The sequence below is a fragment of the Anas acuta genome, chromosome 1 (genome assembly GCF_963932015.1).
Source record: "Anas acuta chromosome 1, bAnaAcu1.1, whole genome shotgun sequence".
Classification (NCBI taxonomy): domain Eukaryota; kingdom Metazoa; phylum Chordata; class Aves; order Anseriformes; family Anatidae; genus Anas; species Anas acuta.
In genome coordinates, this window is record NC_088979.1 from 697562 (window position 1) to 724385 (window position 26824).

At 56.8% G+C, this 26824-nt stretch overlaps 4 protein-coding genes across 8 annotated transcripts in view; 3 read left to right on the forward strand and 1 right to left on the reverse strand.

Moving 5' to 3' along the window:
- The window catches only part of NUP98 (nucleoporin 98 and 96 precursor), a 35311-nt gene extending 24584 nt beyond the window's left edge, over positions 1-10727 (forward strand). For both annotated transcript variants that reach the window (XM_068677817.1, XM_068677899.1), the window contains exons 22-33: positions 174-327; positions 1145-1565; positions 2204-2433; positions 2727-2996; positions 3583-3740; positions 3986-4129; positions 5193-5335; positions 5872-6093; positions 7018-7259; positions 7748-7902; positions 8394-8505; positions 9130-10727. In XM_068677817.1, the coding sequence (XP_068533918.1) occupies positions 174-327; positions 1145-1565; positions 2204-2433; positions 2727-2996; positions 3583-3740; positions 3986-4129; positions 5193-5335; positions 5872-6093; positions 7018-7259; positions 7748-7902; positions 8394-8505; positions 9130-9347 (2469 nt within the window). In that variant the 3' untranslated portion in view covers positions 9348-10727. The remainder of the gene's footprint in view (positions 1-173; positions 328-1144; positions 1566-2203; positions 2434-2726; positions 2997-3582; positions 3741-3985; positions 4130-5192; positions 5336-5871; positions 6094-7017; positions 7260-7747; positions 7903-8393; positions 8506-9129) is intronic.
- Positions 10728-11972: 1245 nt separating this feature from the next.
- Positions 11973-15974, forward strand: CHRNA10 (cholinergic receptor nicotinic alpha 10 subunit). The gene is made up of 5 exons (XM_068678797.1): positions 11973-12447; positions 13609-13754; positions 14274-14428; positions 14693-15225; positions 15330-15974. Exons 1-5 carry the CDS (start codon positions 12108-12110, stop codon positions 15785-15787), a joined length of 1632 nt encoding a protein of 543 aa, XP_068534898.1. The 5' UTR covers positions 11973-12107; the 3' UTR covers positions 15788-15974.
- A 2771-nt stretch (positions 15975-18745) lies between these two features.
- Positions 18746-26824, forward strand: part of LOC137856076 (ecto-ADP-ribosyltransferase 5-like) — a 174748-nt gene continuing 166669 nt past the window's right edge. For 2 of the 4 annotated variants that reach the window (XR_011096195.1, XR_011096226.1), the window contains exons 1-5: positions 18746-18921; positions 19259-19405; positions 19785-20499; positions 20611-20643; positions 20820-21448. Coding sequence is in view for 2 of the 4 variants with exons in the window: in XM_068681098.1 (XP_068537199.1) it covers positions 19334-19405; positions 19785-20499; positions 20611-20643; positions 20820-20848 (849 nt within the window). In the remaining 2 variants the exon portion in view is untranslated. Of the gene's footprint in view, positions 18922-19258; positions 19406-19784; positions 20500-20610; positions 20644-20819; positions 21449-26824 lie in introns of those variants that run through there. The other 2 variants (XM_068681098.1, XM_068681219.1) reach the window with 2 other exon arrangements.
- On the reverse strand, positions 22133-23829 carry LOC137855756 (erythroblast NAD(P)(+)--arginine ADP-ribosyltransferase-like). The gene has a single exon (XM_068680304.1). The coding sequence runs from the start codon at positions 23696-23698 to the stop codon at positions 22778-22780; it is 921 nt and encodes a 306-aa protein (XP_068536405.1). The 5' UTR covers positions 23699-23829; the 3' UTR covers positions 22133-22777.

The following is a 26824-nucleotide window of genomic DNA, read 5'->3' on the forward strand; positions in this document are numbered from 1 at the left end:
TCAACTGGCAACTTGCTTCTGTTTCTCCTCAACTGTGTGCTTTTACTTAAAACACTTATGGCATGGGCGTGCTGGTTGAATGCAATGTGTGGAAGTTACCTTTATTGGGAAAGGGGTTGATGAGATGGATAGAAGGATTGCTAACGTGCAGGCTTGACTTCTCACCTCTTTAGATTATGAAAGCTTCCTTGCTTGCTGATGAAGATGACCTCGATTTGATCCTGGATCATTATCCTGGGAAGCAAGCTATAAAAATGGATACTTCTCAAGAGATCTGTTCTCCAAGGCTCCCTATTTCAAAAGCACACGGACAGAAAAGATGCTCAGGTATTGTGGGAAACTACACGTTGCGTGAAGAATGAGTGCAATTCTAACATTAACAATTAACGTTAATTCTAACATTAGTAGGCAAAATCCTATTGCTGGCTGAATACCTGGCAGAACAGTTGTGTGCAGTGGTGGGTTAGCTTTGGCCAGCAGCAAGATGCCCACCCAGCTGCTCTCTTGCTCCTGTTCCTCAACAGGAGGGGAAAAAACTGAATGGAAAAAGCTCACAGGTTGAGATAAAGACAGGAGAATTGCTTACCAGTTACTATTGCAGGCATAACGGGCTTTTTTGACTTGAGTAAAACTAATTTATTGCCAGATAAAACAGATTTGGGTAGTGAGGGGAATAAAATAATAAAGTGCTTTCTTAAACATCACCCCCTGCCCTTTCCTGGTCCCGGAATTGGATGGGCAGACCTGAAACCTGTGGGTATGGGCCCAGCCCTGTTCCTTTTAGCAGCAATCAATGTGTGCTTTTTCCGAGATGTTCCTGTTCTCATGGGCTCGCTACAACAGTATTGGTTAAGTTAGAGATTTCTTTGAAAATCCCAAATTTTGGGGTGGGACTTACATACGTACTGTTTTTGGTGTGTTACCACGTGCTTTAGTTTGGGTAATGCAAATTAGGCTGTGCACAGCGGGTTTCCTGGTCCTCAGTACTGCAAGTAATTATGCTTAGCTGTGCGTTACCATCACAAATCAGGGTATTTTCACTGGCTGCTTACAAAGTACTGAAACACCTTTAAAATACCAGAAATGTGTGGCTGAAAAGTGAGCACCCGTTCAGTTAAATATTCTTCCGTCTTCTTCCTCCTAGTTGGTGGGCTGCTGCAATCAAAATTTGCTAATCTCATTTGCCAACCGCCTGGCACTGCTGTGCAAGACTTCAAGGGACTGAGGACTTCGGGCAGCTCCCCCTCTGCTGCCCTTTGGTCGGCAGCTTCTCCGCTAGCATCTGCATTCACTGTGCCTCCCTCAGCCCCGGAGGTGCAGGTGAAGACGGTGGGTGTCCGCAGGCAGCAGGGGCTAGTGCCCCTGGACAAATCCATCACCCACAGGAAGGGGAAGCTGCTGATGGACATGGCGCTCTTCATGGGGCGCTCGTTTCGTGTTGGCTGGGGACCCAACTGGACGCTGGTCAATTGTGGAGATCGGTTAAGTAGGTCAAGCGAAGTGGAAGACACTCAGTGTGAGTCTGTGGAGTATGGATTCCTGCCTGCCCCGGTTGCTCCCAAATTGTAAGTAGTATTTTCCTTCAGGGTGGTTATTCCGTACTATCAGTGTTTGAAATAGTCCTGATTTTAAGTCAGCATATTGTTAGGGTGTTCAGTGTAGCATTCTTCCTATATAGAAGGGGTGCAAGATAGAAGATCATGTTTGTTAGGGGGATCTTTTATGTTGCTGCTTGTATTAAAGAACTGGAATATCATAATAAGAGTAGTTATTTTTTAACATACAAATTACACAGTCATCCAATAAAGGTTTAAAGAAATAAAGTTCAAAACTGATGTCCAGGAAGCATTCTGCTATTTAGGACTTCCAAAATGGCCTGTTCAGCTGAGGTTCTCCAGCATATCTGGTGTGCTGGCAGAGTGAGGTGCTCTCACAAAATGCACCGAGTTACGGAGGGGAGTGCCAGTGCCTTTTGACTGCATTGAACTCAGTTCAGTGAGATTTATTTGCCAAAGTCTTGGTTCTGAATCCCGGGCTGTGTAACCAGGTTCTTTGTGGATAGCTGTTGACTTTGGATCATCTGTCTTGTCATATGCTTGTCAAAATTAGGACAAGCAGCATAATGCAACTGCTCTGATCGGAGTTGGCTCACGTGGGAAATAATTCAGAGCATTGCTGCCTGTGTTTCTTCTTTCTGCTCCAGACTCTCAGAATCTTCTTTCAAGGTTCATGTGGAGAAAGTGAGCTTGGAAAAAAGGAAGATGGACAGAGACAAACAGTTGTATCTCATCCCTCTGGAGATCAAGCTGAAACACAGCACTGTCCATATGGATGAGCAGTGTCCTCTTCTAGCACCCAATCCTGGAGTTTCTGTTATTCATGACTATTCTGACTGGGTTAGAAAGGCATCCGAGGATCCTGCTGTGACAGAAAGTGAGTGTTGAATAATTCTTCTCACAGTGATGGCAATAAATCTGGAGAACTGCCCAGTTCCGATTAATTTCAAGTTACATCAGAGCAGTCAAATGTCAATAAAACATAAAAACCAACCGTACCTCAGCATTCTTTCTGAAAGCTTAAATGTGTGTGTTTGCATTTTGGGTGGCTGACTTCCTGCAGTGACTTGTACCGTGGTATCTTACAAGATTACACTGAAAACACTGTGACTCTTTTCTAAATATTTTTCTGGTTTTACTCCTTATGACTGGGTAACTCTGTACTCACAGCCGTTGTGAAGCACTGGTGCTTGACGTGGACGTTGTGTGAAGCAATCTGGGGGAACCTGAAGGAGTTGGACGCCAGCCTGGAGGAGCCCAGTGAATACAACCTGGCCCTGGAACGCAGGAGAGCCTTCTCTCGCTGGCTGTCAGAGACTGCTGCGGCACGAATAGATGAGGAGGTCTCTTTGTCCCGACATGATAACCACGTGGAGGCCGTGTTCAGCTTCCTCACTGGGAGGAGGATTGGCGAGGCTTGCAGACTGGCACAGCAGTCAGGTAAGATGCTTGAGTCTTGTTTTTTTTCCAGGGATGAAGTGGGAGGTAAAGACATAAAGAAAACTTAAATTTTGGGAGCTGCTAGTGAGTAGTGAATCACTCTGAATACTGCGTTTTCCATGTGAGATGTTGATTAAGGCAGTCTGGCTTGTCTGCTCCTGCAGGCAGATTGGGTTGTATTCATGGAGGCTTTCTTGTTGGTTCTCCTAGAGTAGGAAAGTGATGCTGTGTTGCATTTGGAACTATTTTTTCCATGGCATATTCTCTGAATGCTCTTTATTTTTAATTGAGCTTCTGTTAAGCTACTGATGTTTGTTTAAAAAATGCATATTTTCAGACCCTAATAGCTAGTTTCTTCTTGGTCTCTTACGTCAGCTCAAATCTCAAAACTTTTCCGTTCATTTGGCCTTGTTTGGGAAGTCTGTCCTTCCTCTTCCTTTGTCTTTCTCCCATGTTATTCAGTGTTTATGGAGTGGCTTAATCCACAAGGAACTAGATAACTGCAGCTGTAAGCTGAGCAAAGGGCTCAGCAACAAGCAGCTGTGGCCCAGCCGTGTCAGCGCTGTGCTGTTGTCTCCTGTTGCAGGTGACCACCGGCTTGCTCTGCTCCTGTCCCAGCTAGCAGGCAGCCAGCCCCTCCGCGACCTCCTCACCATGCAGCTGGTGGACTGGCAGCGGCTGCAGGCAGACTGCTTCATCCAGGAGGAGAGGCTGCGCATCTTCGCACTGCTTGCAGGGAAGCCTGTAAGTTCTGCCCCTCTGTTCCGTCATTAATTTGTCTTCCACTTCCTGACAGCAGTAAGGCCAGGTTGTGAGAGGCAGCCCTGGCACGTGCTGTGCAGCAGCAAAGCACAAGGTGTTGACCTGTTGGGTTTTTTGCTTGTTTTACTCATGGGATCTCTCACTGATGCATTTTGCTCCCTTTTAGTCTAGTACATACCAACCATTGTGTGAGAAGTTTGACTTCAGTTCGTAATTTATTTCTTTAGGTGTGGCAGCTCTCCGAGAGAGTAAGCATCAACGTGTGCTCGCAGCTGGACTGGAAGCGCTGCATGGCTGTCCATCTCTGGTACCTGCTGCCTCCAACAGCTTCTATTTCCCAGGCCCTTGCCATGTACGAGTCAGCATTTCAGGTAGGTCAGCGTGCCTGGGTAAAGGAGATTTTACTCCGTACCTGCACAGAGACGTCTGTGAGCAGTCGAGTATTGCTGCTGAGGTGCTGCGTATGGATTCATTACTTCAGTTGTCACAGCATCAGATTCCTTCACCCCTCTTGGTGATGAGTTTCTGCAGCAGTTCTCTTCAATAAGGATCTTCCTTTTCCCCTCTGTGTGATGGAAATAGCCCCCTGGGGCTGGACGTGTTGATAGTCTGAGTCACAATCTAGAGGCTTAGGACCTGCTCTTTAGGTTGTTGTGTTTAGTGACTTATTTCAAGCATACCTCCCACTTGCTTTCAGTGTTTCCAGGTGTTTGGCAGCTTCACAAAATTGGACTAGTGTGTAGCAACCCCCAGCAGGAAGGCTATTTGTGCTAGGAATAGCCAGCCAGTTTTCCCTATGAGGTGGTAAATATACGGCTGCCTGCTAAAATAGCCATTGCCAAACCACCTGCCCTTTGTCACACTTGTTGTTCCTGCAGCAAATGTGGAAGCTGTCCTACGGGCAGTGTGTGGCTGCGTGTTACGCAACCTTTGTTTATTGCTGTACACTGGAAAGAACAAGTTTCAGTTTTAGCATGGCTTGAACTGAAGATAATGCTACTAGGTTAGAGTGTGGGGGTGGTTTCCAGTGCCTGGTAAAATGTCTCCTGCCAACTCTGCGTCCAGTGCTGCCACTAAGCTGTCAAAACTCTGCTTCAGAGAGAGAGGTCTTGAAGAAATGAAAGATGGTGCATCTCTGCAAGTCATATGTGGTTTTCCAGCTCTAAAACTCTTCAAGAATATGGGTGGTCTATGTGGGAGAACCGAGTGTCTCTCCACACAGTGGCTTTTAAAAGCGCAGTGTGAGATGCAGTTAAACCTCCAAAAGCACTCTGCATTTAGTTTTTTCTTCTTAGTATTGTGCTAGTATGTAATTGCTATGTAGGCTTTAAACTCAGATGGACTAGAGTGCACCGCCTGCTCATCAGTCTGCTGAGCAATGTGGCATTCAGAATGCATTGTGTTCAAAGTATTGTCTTTAAACTATTTGTTTAGAACACACCAGAGTCTGAAAAATATGCCTGCTGCCCCCTGCCTCCTTACCTAGAAGGTTCTGGTTGTGTAATTGAAGAAGATGATAATGCAGGAAGACCTCTGAGAGACGTCTGTTTCCATTTGTTAAAGCTCTACAGTGACAGGTACGTGGGTAAATGGTTCAAAACTATTCAGAAAAACTTTGTGAAGGCAGTGACTAATGGGCTTCCCAAACTAGGGGTATGAAATGAACTTCAGTGTTCACTGAACCACTTTGAAATAGTCAAAAATCTGCCTTGAGTGCACAGCATCACAGAATGTGCTGCTGCTGGTGGTGTAGATGATTAAACTCAAGTTTAGGAACACATCTGCTTTTTTCTTTTCTTACATGCTTTCTGCAACTTTCTGCAGTAATCTTACCTTCATTGTAGTTGTCTTTACTTCAAGACATTGAGAAATCTGCAGGAGGAGCATGTACAAAATAAAAGGTGATGGCAGTCTAGATGCAGACTCAAAGAGCAAAAGGATTTTAACTGTTGCTCTCATCTTAAAAAAAAAATAAAATATATATATATAAATGATAAATCCACACAATTTGCCTAATAATTGGAGAAGGGGGAAGGAGAGGAACTAAATGGCAGCAATATTTCTGATTTTGTTTGGACACAGCTATTTATGTTGCAAATATTTTTCTCTACAGGCACTATGACCTTGACCATCTGCTGGATCCAAGGAGTATAACATCCGACCCTGTAGATTATCGTCTCAGCTGGCACCTGTGGGAGGTGCTCAGAGCCCTGAACTACACCCACCTCCTCAAGCAGGGGCAGGGAGTGCTGAATGCCAGCTACGCTGCCCAGCTTGAAAGCGAAGGCCTTTGGGAATGGGCTGTTTTTATACTGCTGCACGAGCCTGATACTCAGTAAGTAAAAGCTTTTCTTTGTTATTTACGATGCCCCCCAAAAAATATAAATTGTTCTGTTTTATAGACGTGGCATGTATACTGTAATCACCATAGCTTCTCTCATGATGTTGGAGCTGCAAGCTGGAGAACCCAATGCCAACTGTAAAAAGTGTGTCGGGTTACACAGTGGTGTGCATAATTCTGCTTAGTTACATGTAGCGTTGTACTGTAACAGCTATAACTCCTAAACTGTTCAGTAGAAACAGATCTAGAATATCAAAACAGGTGAGATTTGCTTATCTTCTCTGGCTCAGGAAGCCTACTACATCCAGGAACTTGGCCTGAAAACATGAATGCAAAATACTGCATCTATTCTAATGAGCAAGAAACAAGTGTGGTTTGAAGGGATACCGTGTGAATCACAAAAATACATGTTTTGCTTCTATTGTGAAATACGTAGTGAATGAAAAATTGTCTTAAACTTGTAAATAATGTAAATAATGGCCTGATTTGTGGAAGGGTGTCTCTTGCTATTAGTGTTTACAGTTGCAATTAATACATTGCATCAGATTTTTTCTTCCAGCAATAACTTCAAGTAAAGCTTGTTTATTACTTCCAGGGTCATGAGTCATATTAAAACAGTCTTAAGCTACAACACTAACGATGTTGCAAAGCACTAGTGGTGACCTCTTTCTTAGTGTGTCACCTGTGTTGAAGTAACGCAGTTGGTTGTAGAACTTTTTGTAGTATCTGAAGTAAGACCACTTAAAACCTGGCGAGGCTGGCTCACCACCTGGAATGCCTCTGCTGTAGCCAGTAAGGGCAGTGGAGTTCCCTGCTGCTGCTTTCAGTCGCCAGTTCCTTGTGTTGAGGCGCATCTTCTGATGGTGGGACTCACAGGATTGCGTGTTGGAATAACGACCTGCTCTCTCTTCCCACCAGCATACGGGAAAAGGCAGTGCGAGAACTCTTACACCGGCACTGCGTGCTGTCCGAGACACCCGAATCGTGGGCCAAGGAGACCTTCCTGACACAGAGGCTCTGCGTCCCTGCCGAGTGGATCCATGAAGCAAAGGCTGTTCGAGCAAGGATGGAGGGCGACCGGCATAAAGAAGCCCTCTTCTTGTTCAAGGCTGGGCACTGGAACCAGTGTCACAAGCTTGTTGTCAGGCACTTAGCCTCAGGTGAGTCTATGCCTGATTTTTTCCCATTCTGAACGGTCCACATAAATAGAATAGGAACAAAAGTCGTTGGGTTTTCAATAACGTGAAGCAGTAGGATGCTTTCTAGCAAGAGGGGCAGTACAGAGTGGCTGGCTGTTTCAAAATAGCTCTCGTGTGGTACCTGGCACGATGATTCTTCACTGCAAACACGTGAGCAGGGTAGTGCTTAACCTTCTGCACACTCACCTTGTGCCAGCAGTGCCTGGGGAACAAGGGCAGCAGTAGCATTCCTGGAGTGCTGATCCTATGCGTGTCCCTGTTCTAGGAAACGGAATGGCCTTAGGCTTGTCTTTTGTAGGTCATAAATCAGGTAAACACCTGTGGTCATGGCTGACAGTCACAGAATTAGGAAACTGACCGTGCAGCAGACAGCTGTTTTCTTTAATAATCAATATCATTGACTTGGTAAGAAACCCCATTGCTCAGTTATTTGTGTTTGCTCTCTTTAGATGCTATTATTAATGAGAACTACAAGTACCTAAAAGGATTCCTGGAAGACCTCTCCCCTCCCGAACGCAGCGTGCTCATCCAGGACTGGGAGGTGGCAGGGCTGGTCTATCTAGATTACATCCGTGTTATCGAGATGGTTGATAGGATTCAACAGGTAACAAACCGAAGTGGTGGTTTTCTTTCCTGCCGTTTGGAAGCTCACGCAGAGTCTTGTTTTTAGAGAAACCTTTTACTCGCTGTTCATTGTTAACTCAGTGTTTCTGTTACAGACACTAGCAGACAATTTCATCATCTCTGAAAATACAGAGAGAGATGGTGGATAATGTGAAAATAAGATGTGGTCTCTGCCCTGAAAACGTGTTGTTATGTAGCATGGCAGTGAGATAAGTGAGGAACAAAGCTAGCAGTTAGCTAATTAACGGGCAGTCTGTGTGTTGGTCCCATTTAATTCAGTTCCAGACTTCTTGTTTCTCTGCTTAAAGGTGTTGAGTTCAAACAGGCTGTAACATGTTGTCTTGTTGGACAGATTCAGCTTGGAATAAACTCCAGCAGTGATTCTTGTAAACGGCTTTGGAATGAACTCAGGCAGAGTTCATTACTTTCTTGTAGATGCCTCTGGGGCTGACTGTCTTCTCTTACTTTCAGCTGGATTGTTCCCCATATGAGCTGGAGCGTTTGCATACCAAAGTGACTTCGCTGTGCAACAGGATAGAGCAGATACAGTGCCACAACGCCAGGGACCGGCTGGCTCAGTCAGGTACGGTACCGCCAATATCGAGCACCCTGCTGCGAAAGGCAGTTTTAAAACTAAAGCCAGTTTAGAACCTGATCCAGCTAGCACTGGCTGTTGCCCAGGCTGCCGGTGTCTGTTTCTTTGCCTGTGCAGAGAAGGAAGCCTGGAGCTGGTGAAGTGAGCTGTGTTTTGCCTTAATGGTTCCCGTACATGCAGCTACTGTTTCTTTGTGACAAACTGCCTTTGTTTCAGGCAGTTTTTGTTACCTGGCTAATTAGGCTTCCAGTGCCTCGTCTCCTGAAGCTGTCTCTGGTTAAACAGTGAAGTGTCTTGTCCTTACTTAGTGTTACAGTGCCAAATAAAACGTGAGCTTACCTGCAGAAAAACATCTGCTCTGAGGAATAAGGCCAAATGTTGATTACGCTCAGGGAGGAAGTCTGGAGATGAGATTCAGTGCTGGAGCTGAGAAAAGACAAATTCATAGCAGGGCATGGGTTTACCAACCCAGCCAAATGCCTCTGCTCAAGAATTGGCTCTTGAGTTGTAGTTAAGTGCATTCCTCAACAAGGAGTAAGCTCGCAGGTGTTCACACTAGCTGCCTTTGTGGTGTGGGCTGTGCACAACCACTGACCTTCCTGCTCTCCGCAGACATGGCCAAGCGCATTGCCAACCTGCTCAGGGTGGTCCTCAGCCTGCAGCACACCCCGGAGCCCGTCTCCGACTCCACCCCTGCCGTGCAGCGCGTCCCCCTTCGCCTGCTGGCTCCCCACATCGGGCGGCTGCCCATGCCGGAGGACTATGCCCTGGAGGAGCTGCGCAGCCTCACCCAGTCGTACTTACGGGAGCTGACAGTGGTGACTCAGTGAGGACGGATCTCTTCACGGACAGACAGGTTTTTTACCATTTGCTCACCCTTTTCCTGCTCTGAGGGTAAGCATTCCCTTGGCAGCAGCCTCCAGCCACACCGGTTTTCCATAGAGGCATAAAGTGGCTTTAGTTCCGTGGGTTATGGCAGGAATTTTTGTAACCTGGGGGACCGGCGAGACCCAGCTGGGCCTTGCTGGCTGGCACCCTCAGCTACATGACACTTTTTCCAAGAATTAATAAAATCCCTCTTGTAGAACCTGACTGCAGGTGAGATTGTGCCTGTGGAGGGGGTTCAGAGGGGGCTTCATCTCCTGGCAGATCCGTTTTAGTCCTCGCTTGCGGCACAGAGGACGGTGAAGCAAGTTCTGGGACAGCTCGTCCTGGGCGTGCCCGAATCAGCGGGGCTGCGCCTGTTACTGCCGAGCCTTTGGTACCCGAACTGACCAAGGATAAGCTTTAACTGGGGCTTTCTGTTAAACGTTTTGCTCTGTGGGTGGGGGGTGGGAGAAGAAACTAACTTCAGAAGACTCGTCTTTGCCTGCGTTCTCTTGCTGAGTTGGAGACCCGCAAGCGTGGTGTTCCTTGTTTCTCCATCCTCCATCTCCAAAACCCAAGGAAGCTGCTTCCCCGCCTCAGAGGGGGGAGCTGACACCTACGTGTGTGCCTTACGGTGTGCTCTGCGCTGCCCACGCCTCTGAAGACAGACCTCCGGGCCCCACACGCACGTGTTGCCACCATGCAGCAAAACCCAGGAGCTTCTCCCAGTACCCGCCCTGCTTCAGGACTCCAGGCCAGGCGCTGCTGGTCGGAGGGGGGCAAATTCTGCACAATTTCTGCCAAAAGGTCAGTCACACGGCCCAGGAGCTCCGGGCTGCCTCTTCACAGCCATGCATGAGGCAGGTGCCGGTGCAGACAAGCACCGTGGTGCTCTGCCCTGCACAAGGCTGTGGTGGGAGCCAGCACCGGGCTGCCCCAGGGGCACGGTGCCCACGGAGCCCCTCCGACCACCGCGCGTAGCCGGGAGCCTGCCGGCGCCTCTGTGCTTGCTGCGTTACATCGGGTGCAGCCACCATCAGCATCAGAACATCCCGCGAGTGAACAGCTGGCAGTGTCAGTCTGCTCCAGTGTGTACAGTCTTCTCCGTTACTGTGTTTAGAAACCAACTATTTTTGGAAGAAAAAAAAAAAAGCTGTCTATTGGTCTGCTCTGATTGCAGGGTTACTGCAGCAGCGCCTCCTGCCTCGGTGCTGCTTTGCATTGGCTCGTTGAAGGTCTTCGTGCATGAGGATTATGTAAAGGTTTTTATTAAAAGTTATAAATAAAATGATCTAGATTATTTTCCTGTCTTTTTGAAAACAATAAATAAAATGTTTATAGTATTCCCACGGTTTTCTTTCTTTGCTTTTTAATAAGACTCCAGTTCCACAGGCACCTGTCCCGGGGTTTGGGCTCGGTGGCAGTGGGCAGGGGCTGGCTCTTTAGGAAGGTCTGATCCTGGGCTGGATCCTGAGAGAAGGGAACGAGTGTGGGGAATATCTCAGTAATTTTCTCAGACAGGAACTCCTGTGAAGCTCTTTTATTTGCAATTGCAAGCAGGAGTGCCCAGCAAAAGTATATCCTGACCTCCTGTTCCCTGTTACCCAACACCTGATTTCTCCCGTTTCCTCCCCTGTAGTCCTGAGTACTACCCACTTGATTCCCTTCTATACCACAGATGTATGATTTTATTTGACCAACTGTTTCTTTTCTTTTTTTTCCATTCTTCTCTCCTGGCTGGAGGTCCATGATTCTTGTTTTTACTGATTGTTCATTGCTCATCTTGTTTTTCTTAGACATCCTCCTTATTTTGGGGCAGTGGGACCTTCCCCTGATCTGCTTAACACACTCCCCACTGCTATGCTACCTCTATGCCTCCACAATCACTTCTGAATATGCGAAGTTAGGGGAATTTTCCACTGCAAAAACATCTTTAATTGCAAAAACACAGCTTTGTTTCTCACAGGAGGCAAACACAAGGGCTGGAAGAAAGGATGGGTGAGCTGGGAGGAATGGAGAGGCTGTGAGCATGCGGGGGTGGCATGAGGAACACAGATATGTGCACATACAGCTCCGATACCTGTGAAAGGCTCTGGCAGAGCACTGGAGGAGAGCAAGAGCCCCTCTGTGTCCCCCTTCAAGCAGGGGGGGGCGGGCAGCCTCGCCTCCATCCCCAGAAAGGCGATGGGGAAGGTTTGGACAAGGCGATCTCCGGGGATCCCGGCCACCTGCAGCTCTGCCGGCTGGGAGCACTGGCCCTGAGCAGTCCCCTCCACCTTGGGCTGGACTTTTGGACTTGGGGATCATTTTTATTAACAAAAGTTCAGTGCCCAGCTGCAGTCAGGAAGGGGATGGACAAGGAGGAGGTGAGGCAGAAACCACGTACAGCTTAGGGCGAGCAGAAGACCGTGCTTCGCCGTGCTGTATGGAAGCTGGAACGGCTTCAACAAGGGACCAAAGGATTTCAGGTCTCCCCCCAGAGCCCCGTGCTGGGGCTGGAGTCGGGTGCCCCAAATCCCTCGTCCTGGACATGGGTTTCCAGGGTCCCGCTCTTGGGCTGGGTGCTCAGGGCCAGCTTTGCCCTGCGTAAAGGTGACACCGGCCGCAGAGTCACCGCCTTCGCCTCCTTCCATTAGGGTAATTGCCTCTCTGCAAGCCCAGCTGCTGCCCTGGCGCTCGCGGCGGGCCCCGGGGAGCAGCGCGGCTGGGACCGCAGGCAGGGGATGAATAATTCACCGCCTGGAAACAAAACCTCCGGCCTTAAAACCGATCGGGCTCTGCTTGGCATCTGCTGCCCGGGATTAGCAGCCTCCGTCCCTCCGTCCCCAGCCCTGACGTCAGCCAGCGCCGAGCCCTTAAAGGCAGCACCAAAACCCTGCCCAGCCCCGGGAGATGCCACACGAGGAGGGGCTGGATGGCACAGCCCGCACCCCCGGCAGGTGACACCGCCATGTCCCCAGCGCCCGGCTCCTGACGGCCCCGGCAGCACGAGGATGGAGCCGGGCGCTCGCCTGCCCGCGTGGCTGCTGGCGCTCGGCCTCGCCAGCACCGTCCTGGCCCCAGGTAAGCGCCGGGGGAAGGTGCCAGTGCCGGGGTTGGCACCTGCCAGCCTGAACTGGGACCAGCAGGGCCCCGGTTCAATAAACTGGGTGAGCGGAGCAAACCCCCTGGGAGCTGCAGCCGGCGGGCAGAGTCTGCCCGGGGCCCCCGCTGCCCGGTCCCAGCCCCGGGGGCTCTGGGGACTGGGGACTCACCGTGGGCTGTGCCGCAGCTCTGCCAACCCCATGGAGCTGCCCGGGCTCCGGCACTGCTGGCAGCGGCTCTGTAAACGCATCTCACCTGCCTGCAGCCCAGGAAACACAACCCAGCTTGTCCAGCTTCCAGCAAAGACAGGATGGGCACCGGCTGCTGCCCTGGCCTGGGGGCTCTCAGCCAAGAAATGGCCCTAAAGAGGGGCTGGGATGGGGGGACAGATCCCTTCTCCACACCCCTGTGTTTTTGGGGTGCTTCCTCCCCCAGGAGCCAGAGCCCCTCCTGGCTTTGGTGGAAGCAGGAACAGGAATCATGGAAATAACAGGAATCATGGGAATAACAGGAATCGTAGAAATAACAGAAATATTTGGCAATTAGGAGGACTTGTTCAATGGCACGGAGCTGGGACAGGGGAGGGTCAGGGTGGTGTTAGGGAAAGGTTCTGCACCCAGAGGTGGTCGGGCACTGGGACAGGCTGCCCAGGGGTGTGGGCACGGCACCAAGATGGACTTGATGATCCTTATGGGTCCCTTCCAACTTGGGATATTCTGTGATTTCGTGATTCCGAGTGTTTGAACAATGCTCTCAGACACAGGGTCTGGTTTTTGGGTGCTCCTGTGTGGAGACAGGAGTCGGACTCGATCCTTCTGGGTCCCTTCCAGCTGGGGGGATTCTGAGATTCTTTGATTCTGTGATTCTATGAAATAAATAATTTTTGGGGTTGGACTGCCAGAAATATGGGATGGGGAAGGGGGGAGGCAGAGCATGGGGCTGCCACGGGCAGGGACCTCGGCTCAGCTTGGGCATCCCTGGAGGGTGGCGAGGGAAGGCAAAGGTGGGGACTGGACTGGGGGGCACGGGGGTCCCAGCAGCAGCGCTGGGCAGGGTCTGGTGGGATCCCAGCCGTGGGGAGGGGGTCGGTGCCCCCCATGCTCACCGTCACACCCCCCCACCCCGTGCCGGGTCCCGCAGGCTGCGGGGGCGCGCAGGGCAGGCTCGCCCACAAGCTGCTCCACGACCTCTTCGCCAACTACTCCAGCGCCCTGCGCCCCGCGGAGGACACGGACCGGGCGCTCAACGTCACCCTGCAGGTCACCCTGTCCCAGATCATCGACATGGTGAGCACCGGCACTGGCACGCCTCTGTCCCCATCACCGGCACCCCTCTGTCCCCATCACGTCCCCAGGCACCGTGCGCCTGGGCTCTGCTCTGCCGCTGGGTCCTGCTCCAGCCCCAGGATGATGCTCAGCCCCACAAAGCAGCTCAGGCCCTACAAAGCCAGCCCAGCTGCCCCAAAATCAGATCAGATCTCTTGAAATCAGCTCAGACCCCCTAAATCAGCTCAGACAGCTGGGAAAGAGCTCAGACCTCTCAAAACCAGCTCAGATGCCTCAAAACCATCCCAGCCACCCCAAATCAGCCCAGACCCCTCAAAGCCAGTCCAGCAGCTCCCCAAATCAGCTCAGACCTCTTGAAACCAGTTCAGATCCCCCCCCCAAAACCAGCCCAAACCCTACAACCTCAGCACAACCCCCTGGAAACCATCTCAGCCCCTCAAAGCCCTTGCAGACACGGGGGGGGGGGGTGCTGCTGGCGGTGCTGGGGCCGGTGCCCGCGCCCACCCTCCGCCCTCGCAGGACGAGAGGAACCAGGTCCTCACCTCCTACCTGTGGGTCCGCCAGGCCTGGCTGGACGCCCACCTCACCTGGGACAAGGACGCCTACGGCGGCATCGACAGCATCCGCATCCCCAGCAGCTACGTCTGGAGGCCGGACATCGTCCTCTACAACAAGTGGGTCGCGCTCGCCCCGACCCGGGGGGGCTGCAGGGGGGCATCACAAATTCGGGGCTGGGGGAAGGGGTCCCGGTGGGGGTGAGGCCGTCATCCTTGCTGGGCTGGGGGGACTGAGGGGCTGTCAGCAGGCGTGGGACCACCCCAAGGGACAGGGCCACCCTGGGGGATGCAGGGGGGTGCAGTGTGGGGGTCCCGCACCAGCCCCCAGCCCCACTGGGGCTTGGTGCCAGGGCAGCTGCCCCATGGCTGCCCCTGCCCCAGCGCCGACGACCGGTTCGGGGGCTCGATGGAGACCAACGTGGTGCTGCGCTCCGACGGGCACATCATGTGGGACTCGCCCGCCATCACCAAGAGCTCCTGCAAGGTGGACGTCTCCTACTTCCCCTTCGACGGGCAGCAGTGCCGCCTCACCTTCGGCTCCTGGACCTACAACGGGAACCAGATCGACCTCCGCAACCGGCTGGACGCGGGCGACCTGACGGACTTCGTGGAGAACGTGGAGTGGGAGGTGCTGGGCATGCCGGCCACCAGGAACGTCGTCACCTACGGGTGCTGCTCGGAGCCCTACCCCGACGTCACCTACACGCTGCTGCTCAAGCGCCGCGCCTCCTTCTACATCTTCAACCTGCTCCTGCCCTGCGTCATGATCTCCTTCCTGGCGCCCCTGGGCTTCTACCTCCCGGCCGACTCGGGGGAGAAGGTGTCGCTGGGGGTGACGGTGCTGCTGGCCCTCACCGTCTTCCAGCTGCTGGTGGCGGAGAGCATGCCGCCGTCGGAGAGCGTGCCGCTCATCGGTGAGCCCCCGAGGGGATGGGGGGTGCTGGGGACGGGGTCCTCGTGGCGAGGGGGGGTCCCTGCCTTTTCCCCCTGCCCCTCATTGCCACCGCCTGCCTTGCAGGGAAGTATTACATCGCCACCATGACCATGATCGCCGCCTCCACCGCGCTGACCATCTTCATCATGAACGTCCACCACTGCGGGCCGGGGGCCAGGCCGGTGCCACCGTGGGCACGGCGCCTCATCCTGCACCACCTGGCCCGCGCCCTCTGCGTCTGCGAGGTGGGCGAGAGCTGCAGCAGCCCCCGGCGGGCGGGCACGGGCGGAACGGTGCCGCAGGAGCCCCCCGGGGTGGGCGCCCAGCCGGGGCCGTGTCCCCGCGGCCACTGCCTGTGCCACCACCACGTGCTGCTGAGCAGCGTGGGCTACATCGCCGGCTGCTTCCGACGCCACCGAGCCGCCCAGCGCCGCGCCGGGGAGTGGAAGAAGGTGGCCAAGGTGATGGATCGCTTCTTCATGTGGGTCTTCTTCATCATGGTCTTCCTCATGAGCGTGCTGGTCATCGGCAAAGCCGCCTGACGGCACCACCACACACAGCACCCCGGGTGTCCCATGGGTGGCTCAGCCCTGGCACGGCCAGGGGCCCTGGGGCAGGCACAGCAGGGACCGTGGGGACAGACGGGGGCTCCAGAAGTGCTGGGGAGGTGCTGGGAGCCCCCCCGTGCCAGGGGGCTGAGCTGGAGGGGCCTGGCTGGGGTAAGCCCCTGTCCGTGCTGGTGCTCGATGCACCGTGCGCCACGGACCCGGGTGCAGAAACCAAAGTGGGAATAAACCCTGCAGCGTGCAGCTCCTGGCTTCTGCCTCCTGCCTGGGGTTTGCTCCTGGGGAGCCCTTTACTGCTGAGCTCAGCCTCAGGGGCTTCTGGAGAAGGGGTTGGGGGGGCAGCACAGCCAGGTGCAGATGAGTGGGGGCACCAGTGCCGGTTCCCAGGGCCACCAGTGTGCTGCTGGTGCAGGGTGTGCGTGCAGCATGCGGGGAGAAACACGGCTGAAGACGAATCCAGAGCACAAACCGAGACTTGATGTGGGTCGTGCTCATGCATGAGCCCCCCCAGGCTCCCGCAGCCCCTTTCCCAGCCTGGCCACGTCCCTCTGGGGGCCAGCACAGCCCTGTGAGATACCCGCTCCTTTGGTGACCACCTCATGTGGCCAGTGCCAGCCCCATCCCCGCTGTGTTTGACCTCAGGATGGGGAAATGAAGAGCTGCACCCCGTGAAGGCTGCACCCTTTAATGGGCTGAGCCCGAAGGAGCACCAGGGGGCTGTCCTGGGGCTTGGCCCCCTGCTCGGGGCCAGAGGAGCCCACCGACCCTGCGGGACCAACGCTCCCAGAAGGGCAGCGAGCGGCAGCGCTGCCTCCAGCGGGTCCCCAGCCACAGCCACAGCCTGGCACAGGTCTCCTGCAGGCACTGCCCGGCCCGGCACAGCCCCACGGCCACTCGGGGCCGGACCCCGCCTGTGGGCTCCCAGCACGGCCCCAGGGGGCTGCTCCTGCGGGGGCTGCTCCGCTCCGGCTCCTTTGGGATGCTCCCGGCCGGCTGCAGCAGGAGGCTCCGGGCCGTGTCCGTGTCCGTGTCCGTGTCCGTGTCCGTGTCCGTGTCCGTGTCCGTGTCCAGGCACCACTGCCACCCCCCGGCACCGGCACCGAGGATCTCCAGCCGGACACGCACCTTCACGGAGGTCCGGGGGTGCTCCCGGAGGGGTTCCCTGGGGGGCTCCCGGCTCTCTCCCGCCTGCCGGGGGGATCCCGGGGGTCCCACCCGTCCGTCCCCCGCCGCCCCCCGCCGCAGCGCCAGCACCGCCCGCAGGAGCCGGCAGCGGCGCTCGGTGGCGGCCCGGGAGCGGCGAGCGGCGCGCAGCAGCTCCAGGATGGGGTCCGCCGGGGCCGCCCCCCCGGGGGGCGAATGGGGCCGGGGCGGCTCCGAGCCCTCGGGGCTCCGCGCCTCGGTCCCGGGGAGGCGCTGGGAGCACGGCCCCGGGGGGCGGCGGGGGTCGGAGCCCCCCAAGGGGGGAGGTGGAAGCGGAGGAGGAGGCGGAGGCTCCGGGGGGGTCGGGGGGCTGAGGGCGGCCAGCTCGGCCAGGGCGCCCGGCCAGGGCTCCGGGAAGGAGTAGAGGGAGCACCGCGAGGAGGAGGAGGCGGCCAGGGACAGCAGGGAGGCTTTCGGTGCCAGGCTCGTCCTGCGGGAGGAGATGGAGATGGAGGAGCCCCCGCTGCCCCCCCTGCCCTGGGGGGGGGAGACCTAGGGGAGGCCCCAGCCCTGAGCTCTGCAGCCCCTGGGGGGCCGGGGTCAGCCCGGGCAGCGCTCACCCCATGTCCCGTCCCGGCGATGCTTTCCCCTCTGCTGCCTCCATCCGCAGGGAAGCTGCTGGGGACAGAGCGGGTGAGCAGCTGGGAGCCCCCCCAGCTCAGCCCCCCGCCGGGGGATGCCAGCCCTCGGGGTGCCCGGTGCTGGTGGGGGGGTCACTCACTGCTCCGCTCCTTCTGCGGGGCTCTCCCCGGCTGCCTCTGCTTCCTCAGCCTCCGCCAGTTCCTCTGCATCAGCCCCAGGTAGATGGGTGAGGGGTGAGGGGCGGGGGGCAGCCCCCCAGGACCCCTTGCCCCAAATTTTGTCACCTACCCGCAGCCGCCGCAGCCTCAGCACGGTGGACACCAGGCTCAGCCGCAGCAGCAGCGGCAGCAGCGGGAGCAGCTCGGATGGGGGGGGGATGCCAGAGCCCCCCATGGCTCCGGCGATGCCGCAGGTCCCCGGGCGGTGGGCACAGGCCTGTGGCACAGAGCCCCGAATTTCATGAGCCACAAGAAGGGCTCAGCACCGATGCCAGGGGCTGGGAGAGGAGCCCCCAGCATGGGGACGGCACCACCAGCACCCACAGCATCCCCTGGGGCTGAGCACCCCCCCCTCCCCATGAGCCCCCCATCCTGTGCCAGGGTGCTGCACACACATGGGGGACGCTGCCCATGGGTGCTGGGGTGCCACAGAAGGGGCGCAGCCTGCTTCTGACCCCACTTCTGCAGGGTTGCCCCCCCCCGGCCAGCCTTACCGAGCTCCCCGGCCCCCCCACAAGCCGGAGCCCACCGGGATGGTGCCACGGTGCGATGCCCACTGCCCGCTCCCACCCCTGCGGGACCCCCGTTGGGGCACAGCGAGGTGCACACGCACCCCCCCTTTGTGACACCACGCAGTTCTTCTCCCTCCTTCCAGCCCCAAACAGAGTTTTGATGTAGATGGGAGCCCCTCGATGCCAAACGCCGGGTCCAGCAAGAACCCACCCCATATCCCCCCTGCCTCCTGGTCTCCCCCCTGAGCCCCCCTGGGCTGTGGGGTGGCCGGGCCCTGGGCTCGTCCTGCAGCTTTTGGAATTTCCCTTCCGTGGGGTTTGGTTCCTGCACTGAGAAGCAGGGCGGTGGCGGCTGGGCAGGGCAGGCTGCAGCACCACGTCGTGCAGAAAATGAAAGCAGGCGAGCAAGCAGCAGCTCCGGGTCTGCCCCTTTCCTGTTTTCTGTTTTGCAGCTCCGGTTTCAGCCCTGGCCCTGCACAGGGCCCCCGGGGCCTGCTGGGCTGGGACAACCCACCCGCAGGGACACCCGTGGGCAGGGGCACCCACCCGCAGGGACATCACCACCGGGAATGCCACCAGGACAGGGACACCACTGGTATGGGGACACCTCCGGGGGCACCGGGACAGGAGCCTGGGGGCTGCTTCCTGCCCGGCTGGTGGGGAGCGAGGGCAGCTCTGCGGGACCCCAGGGGATTTGGGGGGTCCCCCTGGGTGGCTGCAGCCCTGGGGCTGTCAGAGGGCCCCGTCCCCATGCCGCAGGCAGGGCTGGCACCCCGGGGTGCCCCTCATCGCCTCGGGGGCTGCTCCCTGCCTGGGAAAGCCGCTGTCTCTCCTGAGCCAGGGGGATGCGGGGTGACCCTTATGGGGTGTTTTTGCACCCGATGGCCGCCCTTATCCCTGATGGTGAACGGCCCCACACGGGCACGTCCCAGGCTCTCCCTCCTGCAGCTCTCCGAGGCTCCTCCCGAGGCTTCACCAACCCCTGTCCCCACAGAGCCGGAGGTGCCATGGGCCTGAGGATGATCCCGCGGCTGCGCTGGGCATGGCTGTGCCTCGGGGCCCTGCTGGCAGCCCCCTGGGTGAGTGGGGGCCCTGCAGTGCGGCACCCCCACCCCGCTGCCCCTGGTGCTTGTTCCACACCATCCTGCGGCTTTTGCTTTTACTTCGCTTTGCTGCCACTGTCCCCATGCTCGCTGTGGGTTCTGCCCCGAGCCATGCGGGTGCTGCTCACCCTCCCGCTGCTTGCCTCTGCAAAGATAATTTCTTGCACCCCTCCAGTTCCTAGGGAGCCCCAAGGAGCGCGGTGCTCCGGTTCGGGGAGGGGCAGAGACCCACGGCAGGGCAGGGGAACGCCGTGGGATGCGTGGGCGCAGCTAACCCTGTGCATGGCACGCGGCACCTGGGGAGGGGGCTCCAGCACCCAGCGTGCACCCCACACAGCCCCGTTCCCTCGCGCAGGCGAGGACCCCCCAGTTCCTGATGGACATGAGCCACGACGCCTTTGATGACCAGTACGAGGGGTGCACGGAGGCGATGGAGGCGGTGGGGCCGGCGCTGCTGGCGCAGGAGCAGGCGCGGGGCAAGTCCAGGCTCTTCGGCAGGGTCTGGGCACGTGCCGGGGAGCGGTGGCAGCAGGTGAAAGGCTCGCTGGCTGCCCGCCTGCCCCCCGGCTTCAAGGATGAGTACGGCCAGGCCGTGATTGCCTACACGGACAACGGCCTGCACCACTTCTTCAACGCGGCCATGCGGGCGGCCGGGCGGTCGCGGGCTGCCTACAACGCCAGCTTCCCCTTCAAGGCGCTGCATTTCTACCTGACCAGAGCCCTGCAGCTGCTGCGGCGTCCCTGCGAGGCCACCTACGGGACACCGGTGTACCGGGGCATCGCCCACACCCGCTACCAGCTGCAGGGCGCCAGCCCCTTCAGGTTCGGCTCCTTCGCCTCCTCCTCCTTCAGGAGGGAGCAGGCAGAGAGCTTTGGGCAGGACACGTTCCTCAGCATCCGCAGCTGCTTTGGGGTCCCCATCCACGCCTTCTCCTTGTACACGGAGGAGGAGGAGGTGCTGATCCCTGGCCACGAGATCTTCTGGGTCTTCCCGGACGAGGGCAGTCACCGCTTTGTCCTGCGGAGCACCAACAGGACCTGCAGCCACTTCAACTGCGCCTTCCTGGGGAGTGAGTAGGGGGCTCGGGCACCCCCAGCTGCTCCTTTGGCATCGTCCTGGTGCTGTACAGCTGGGGCTGCCGGGGCCAGCACTGACCCCAGCCCTTCTTCTTCCCCCCCAGACGAGAAGAGCCCGGAGTGCAGGGGCAGCACAGGTAGGAACCCCCACAGGTGTCACAGAATCGTGGTCTAACCGCATTTTGGGGTCTCTGCGCAGGGGAAGGGGCTCAGCCTCAGCGGGGCAGTTGCAGACCCCACAGCCGCAGGCAGTGCCCGTGCCGCTGCTGCGGGGCTGAGCCAGCGAGCGGCTGACGAACCCATCCCTCTGCAGCTGGTCCCAGGCACACAGAGGAGCTGTGAAAGGCAGCGCCCAGCTGGTGGCCCCGAGGAGAAAAGCCAGCGGCCATGCAGAGAGCGCTTCACCCGCCGTCCTGCCTCATGCACCTCTGGGCCCAGTGACAGCAGTGCCAGGGCTGGTCTGCTGGGGCTCACCCCGGACTGTGCTCACAGCAGGGCACCCGGCACCAAGCAGCACCCAGCCCCCAGGACAGGGGAAGCTTTGTACTTTTTATTTTACATTTTTCCAGCTTCCCATTTTTAGCAACTTCGCAGCCAGACAAGGCTTGCACCCTCACCTGGACCCAGCCCCAAAATCTTCACAGGTGGTTCCACGTCTCGTGGACTGCTGGCAATGAAAGCTCAGACCCAGGCAGGGATTTGACCACTTGTAGTGGATTTATGAGGCAAAATTTTGGTAGTGGGGGGACATAGGGGTGGCTTCTGTGAGTAGAATCCAGAATCTGGCCCACGTTAGATACAGGCTGAACTGCTGGCCAGAGCCAGTCCAATAAGTGATATTGTTTGTGCCTCTGTGAGAACATATTTAAGAACAGGAAAACCAAAACTGCTGCACAACAGCAGCTGGAGAGAGGAGTGAGAAGCAGCCCTGCAGCCCCTAAGGTCAGTGCCACAGCAGGGCAGGAGGTGCTCCATGAACCAGAGCACAAGTTCCCCTGCGGCCTGTGGAGAGGCCCCTGGTGGAGCAGGCTGTCCCCCTGCACCCATGGGTCCCACACGGAGCAGATCTCCACGCTGCAGCCCCCCCATGGGTGGAGGAGCCCCCGGTGGAGCAGGTGGCTGTGGCCTGGAGGAGGCTGCGGCCCATGGAGAGCCCCCGCAGGAGCAGGCCCCGGGCCGGAGCTGCAGCCATGGAGAGGAGCCCACGGGGAGCAGGGGGCTGGGGGGAGCTGCCAGCACCCGTGGGGGCCCCGTGCTGGAGCAGTTTGGGACTGGGGGATGGACCCCGTGGGACGGAGCCGTGTGGGAGCAGTTCTTGGAGCCCCTGAAGGATCAGTTGGGGAAGGACGGCATCCATGGGAGGGACCCCACGGGGAGCAGGGGCACAGAGGGACCGTGAGGGGCGGCGGGGATGAAGCGTCAGGGACTGACCGCAGCCCCCATTGCCCTTTCCCCTGCACTGCTCGGGGGGAGGAGGTGGAAGAGGTGGTAGGGGGAAGGTGTTGGAGTTTGTTTTTTTGTTTGTTTTCTAACTGCTCTAGCTTGTTAGTAATAGGCAATAAATGATACTCATCTTCCTACTCTGAGTCTGTTTCACTCGTTACGATAATGGTTGAGCGATCTCCCTGCCCTTATCTCAACCTCTCCTCCCTGTGGGGCTGCCACTGCCCCCGGCCCCTCCGGGCACTGTCGCCACCAGTCCCGCAGCCGGCCCTAGGCCCGGCGCCGGCGGCAGCGCCGTGTTGTGGGCTGATCCCCGCAGGGCTGTTCTCTCGGGCACGCTGCGCTTGGCTCTGCCGTTCCCTCAAGCCTTCGGGCCTCGCACTGGGCACCAGAAGGCCTGCTGTGCTTGAAGCTACAGGCAGCTCAGCACCGCACAGCCGCTCGCTCCCCTCCTCCCCAGCAGGGCTGGGGAGAGAAGGGACACTTGGATCTGGCTGCAGGAGCTGGCACTGAGCTCACTCGCACACACAGAGGCCTCGCCAGGAGCTGGCACGTAGGCCTCTCAGCACGCGGACACATGGGAAAGGCTGCGAGTGTGCAAAGAGAAAAGCTTTAATGTGAGAAATGCGATGATAGGACACACAAACACTGACCGGCCCTTTTATACCCCAAACCTAACCCCTCAGCAGGCCCTCCTGCTCCTCCTTCTCTACACACCCCCATGCCTCCGCACAGCAGCTCCACGTTATTTCAAGCTCCCCAGGCTCCCCAAGCTCCCCAAGCTCCCCACACGGAGGTGTTGCCTTCACCACGAGGCTCCCCTTCCCCTCACAGAGCCGGTGGCACGGGGCCCCCGTTCCTCTGCAGCCATGGCTGGAGGAGCGCAGGGAGCACGGCGGCGCCTGCCCAGGGCTGTGCCCTGTCCCCAGCCATCTCCCGGGGGCACCCACCCTGCTGGCTGCCCTTACCCTTCACCAGTGCACATTTGTAGGTGCTGCGCGCACCACGGGAGCGGAGATGGATGACGTTTCCGTTTCTGTCTTGGGTGAATTTGGTGACCTTGAAGACCTCATAGGGTGGGATGAGGACTTCATCCTCCTTAGCGAAGAAGGAGAAATGCTTGATGGAGACACCATGGCAGGTGTACACGATGAAGAAGGTGTCCTGGCCAAATTCCTGGGCAATACTCTCATTCAAGGAGGCAGAGGCGAACTGGCCGAAGCGGACAGTGTGGTGTTGGCTGGCCGTAAATTGGATGCCCCTGACGCCGCGGTAGACGTTGTAGCATTTGTGGCCCTGGGCTTTACGCAGAGTTTGCAGGGCCACGGTCAGGAAGAAATGCAGTGTCTTGAAGGGGAAAGATTGCAGGTAGTAATCGCGGGAGCGCCCACCATCGCGCACAGCTGTGTTGAACTCCTTGTACAGGTCTGTATCAGCAGTGTACGCCAGCACGGCCAACGCGTAGTCCCGCGGCAGCCCCTGCGGGCGGTTGGAGTTCTTCCACTTCTTCTTTGCTTCTTTCCAGGCATCTGCCAAGATGTGGTTTTTGAATTCCGCGTGATGCACTTTCTTCAGTGCCACCTTCATCTTGTTTCTGCAGCCCTGGTACCGGTCATCGAAGGAGTTCTGGGCCATGTCCATCGCCTCCTCCCTGATGCGGCCGGGTTCTTGCTCACGGGTGCTGCTGACGGCCAAGGTGCCAGCCAAGGTGCCGGCCAGCAGCACCCAGCCCAGGCCGAGGTGCTCCATGTGCAGGAAGCTCCGGGGGTCCAGCCACGAGCGGGGATGCCCCAGGCAGCGCAGGACCCGGTCCTCTGCAACCGGCTGAGCTCAGCCGCTGAGTGCAGCAGTACAGGGCACGGGTGTCTGCTAGGGGGAGAGCGCAGGGTCGGAGAAGGCTGCAGGGAGAAGCGGAGCAGATGCATCAGTACCACCTCCAAAGCCGCCCATGGCCCCCCTGGCACCAGAGGGAAGCACCCGCAGTGTGTGTCCCCAGCCAGGGCCACCTGGGTCTTCCACACCCCGATACCGGCCCGGACTCCAGCCCAACTACTTGCATCAAACACCGCAGACACCTGGGTTCCCCCGTGCAGCCCCGACATCCTCTGAGGCCGCAGCATTTGTGCCAGGAGGAGCCCTGGTGCTGCAGTGAGATGTTACCTCTGCTCTGTTGCATGCAGGACCCACGGCTCGGCGCTGCTGCAGGGTGTGTGGAGCTGGCTGCTCTGCCTTTTTATAGCAACCCCCAGACAGTTTGTGTTCCAGCCCCCCATGACCACCCAGTTGCTGCTGGGCTGCTGCAAAAGGCTGCAGGGAAACCAACAGGAAATCACCTTGTATCAGTTTCCCATGCTCTAGTGCATGCGTGTGTGGGTCCCAGCCCCTTGGGTGCTGAGAGGTGAGGCGCAGGCTCTGCAGCCCTCAGTGCAGAGGGGCTCCTGCAGGAGCGGACACTGGCTTGTCCTGGTTTTGTCTGGGATCGAGTTGCTTTTCATCACCGTAGCTGGTGTGGGGCTTTGGTTTTAGGATGAGAATGGTGCTGATAACACACTGCTGGCTTAGATGCTGCTGAGCAGTGCTGACACAGCCAAGGACTTCTGTGCTGCTCACACTGTCCTGCCAGCGGGCAGGCTGGGGGTGCAGCAGGAGCTGGGAGGGGACAGGCCCAGGACAGCTGACCCCAACTGGCCAAAGGGGTATTCCACACCATGTGGGGTCATGCTGGACAATATATAGGGGTGGTTAGCTGGGGTGGGGTCACAGGCTGCTCTGGAATGAGATGGGCATCCGTCAGCAGATGGTGAGCAATTGCATTGTGCATCACTTGTTTTGTATGTGTTATTCTTTTTACTATTATTATTTTTATTTTTCTTACTGTTAGTATTATTATTTTGTTTCTGTTGTATTAAACTGTCATAATCTCATCTCACAAGCTTTTACTTTTTTTTTTTTTTCATCCCCCCCCCCCCCTCAATTCTCTCCCTCATCCCACTTGGGGGTGAAGAAGAACAAATGGCTCTGTGGTGCTGAGCTGCTGGCCGGTTAAACCACAGCAGTCCTTGGATGTCCAGCATGGGGCCCAAAGGGTTGAGATAAGGACAGATCTGACCACAGCGTGTTAAACAAAATTGTTGTTTAACAATTGTAATTTGTAAACCTTAGCTTCTCACACGGCTTGCTTAGAATGCAGAGGAACTCCCACTCGGACTGGGGAGGAGGAAGAAGACGAGGCAGGCTGCTCCAGAGTGGCGGGGCCATCAGAGGAACAGGAAGATGAAGAGGAAGGTATCATGAGAGCATCAGGAACTACCCGATGCCTATTCAAGCATGAGCTATGAGATAGGCGAAAAGATTTCAGTCGTTGTCCAGGTGAGCACCTTGTCACCTGGCTGCTCTGGTGCTGGGACAGCGGAGCCATGGTCTGCAATTAGAGGGCAGGGAAGCCAGGCAGCTGGGATCCCTCGCCAGGGAAGGGGGCATTCTGGAGTTGTCTTGTGTCAGGTGTGAAGGGAAGGTGTGCCTTCAAGGAAGATCCCAGAATCCCAGAATCACGGAAATGGAGGGGTTGGAGGTGACCTCAGGAGATCATCGTGTCCAACCCCCTGCCAAAGCAGTTATCTAGAGCTTTCTGCCCAGGTAGGCGTCCAGACAGGGACAGGCCTTGAATATCCCCAGAGAAGAAGATCCCACAGCCTCCCTGGGCAGCCTGTCCCAGAGGTCCGTCACCCTCAGCATGAAGAATCACAGAATCACAGAATTTCTAGGTTGGAAGAGATCTCAAGATCAGCGAGTCCAACCTCTGACCTAACACTAACAGTCCTCCACTAAACCATATCCCTAAGCTCTACATCTAAACGTCTTTTGAAGACTTCCAGGGATGGTGACTCCACCACCTCCCTGGGCAGCCTGTTCCAGTGTCTAACAACCCTTTCAGTAAAGAAGTTCTTCCTAACATCCAACCCAAACCTCACCTGGTGCAACTTTAGCCCATTCCCCCTTGTCCTGTCACCAGGCACGTGGGAGAACAGACCAACCCCCACCTCGCTACAGCCTCCTTTAAGGTACCTGTAGAGAGCAATAAGGTCGCCCCTGAGCCTCCTCTTCTCCAGGCTGAACAAGCCCAGCTCCTTCAGCCGCTCCTCGTAGGACTTGTTCTCCAGGCCCCTCACCAGCTTCGTTGCCCTCCTCTGGACCCGCTCAAGCACCTCGATGTCCTTCTTGTAGTGAGGGGCCCAAAACTGAACACAGTACTCGAGGTGCAGCCTCACCAGAGCCGAGTACAGGGGGACGATCACCTCCCTAGCCCTGCTGGTCACACTGTTTCTGATACAAGCCAGGATGCCGTTGGCCTTCTTGGCCACCTGAGCACACTGCTGGCTCATATTCAGCCTACTGTCCACCATCACTCCCAGGTCCTTCTCTGCCTGGCAGCTCTCCAACCAGTCCTCTCCCAGCCTGTAGCTCTGCTTGGGGTTATTGCGCCCCAGGTGCAGGACCCGGCACTTGGCCTTGTTGAACTTCATGCAGTTGGCCTCAGCCCATCAGTGCAGCCTATCCAGATCCTCCTGCAGAGCCTTCCTACCCTCGAGCAGATCGACAAACGCACCTAGCTTGGTGTCATCTGCAAAGTTACTGAGGGTGCACTCAATGCCCTCGTCCAGATCATTGATGAAGATATTAAAGAGGACCGGCCCCAGCACCAAGCCCTAGGGGACGCCACTAGTGACCGGCCTCCAACTGGACTTGACTCCATTCACCACAACTCTTTGGGCCCGGCTATCCAGCCAGTTTCTAACCCAACGAAGCGTGCGCCAGTCCAAGCCACGAACAGCCAGTTTCTTGAGGAGAATGTTGTGGGAGACGGTGTCAAAAGCC

Excerpts from the sequence above, each read along its gene's own strand:
- CHRNA10 (XM_068678797.1), top strand. The coding sequence starts at position 12,108 with ATGAATAATTCACCGCCTGGAAACAAAACCTCCGGCCTTAAAACCGAT. Across the intron at positions 12,448-13,608 it reads CAGCACCGTCCTGGCCCCAG|GCTGCGGGGGCGCGCAGGGC; the intron begins GTAAGCGCCGGG and ends CGGGTCCCGCAG. Across the intron at positions 14,429-14,692 it reads GACATCGTCCTCTACAACAA|CGCCGACGACCGGTTCGGGG; the intron begins GTGGGTCGCGCT and ends CCCCTGCCCCAG.
- LOC137855756 (XM_068680304.1), bottom strand. The coding sequence starts at position 23,698 with ATGGAGCACCTCGGCCTGGGCTGGGTGCTGCTGGCCGGCACCTTGGCT.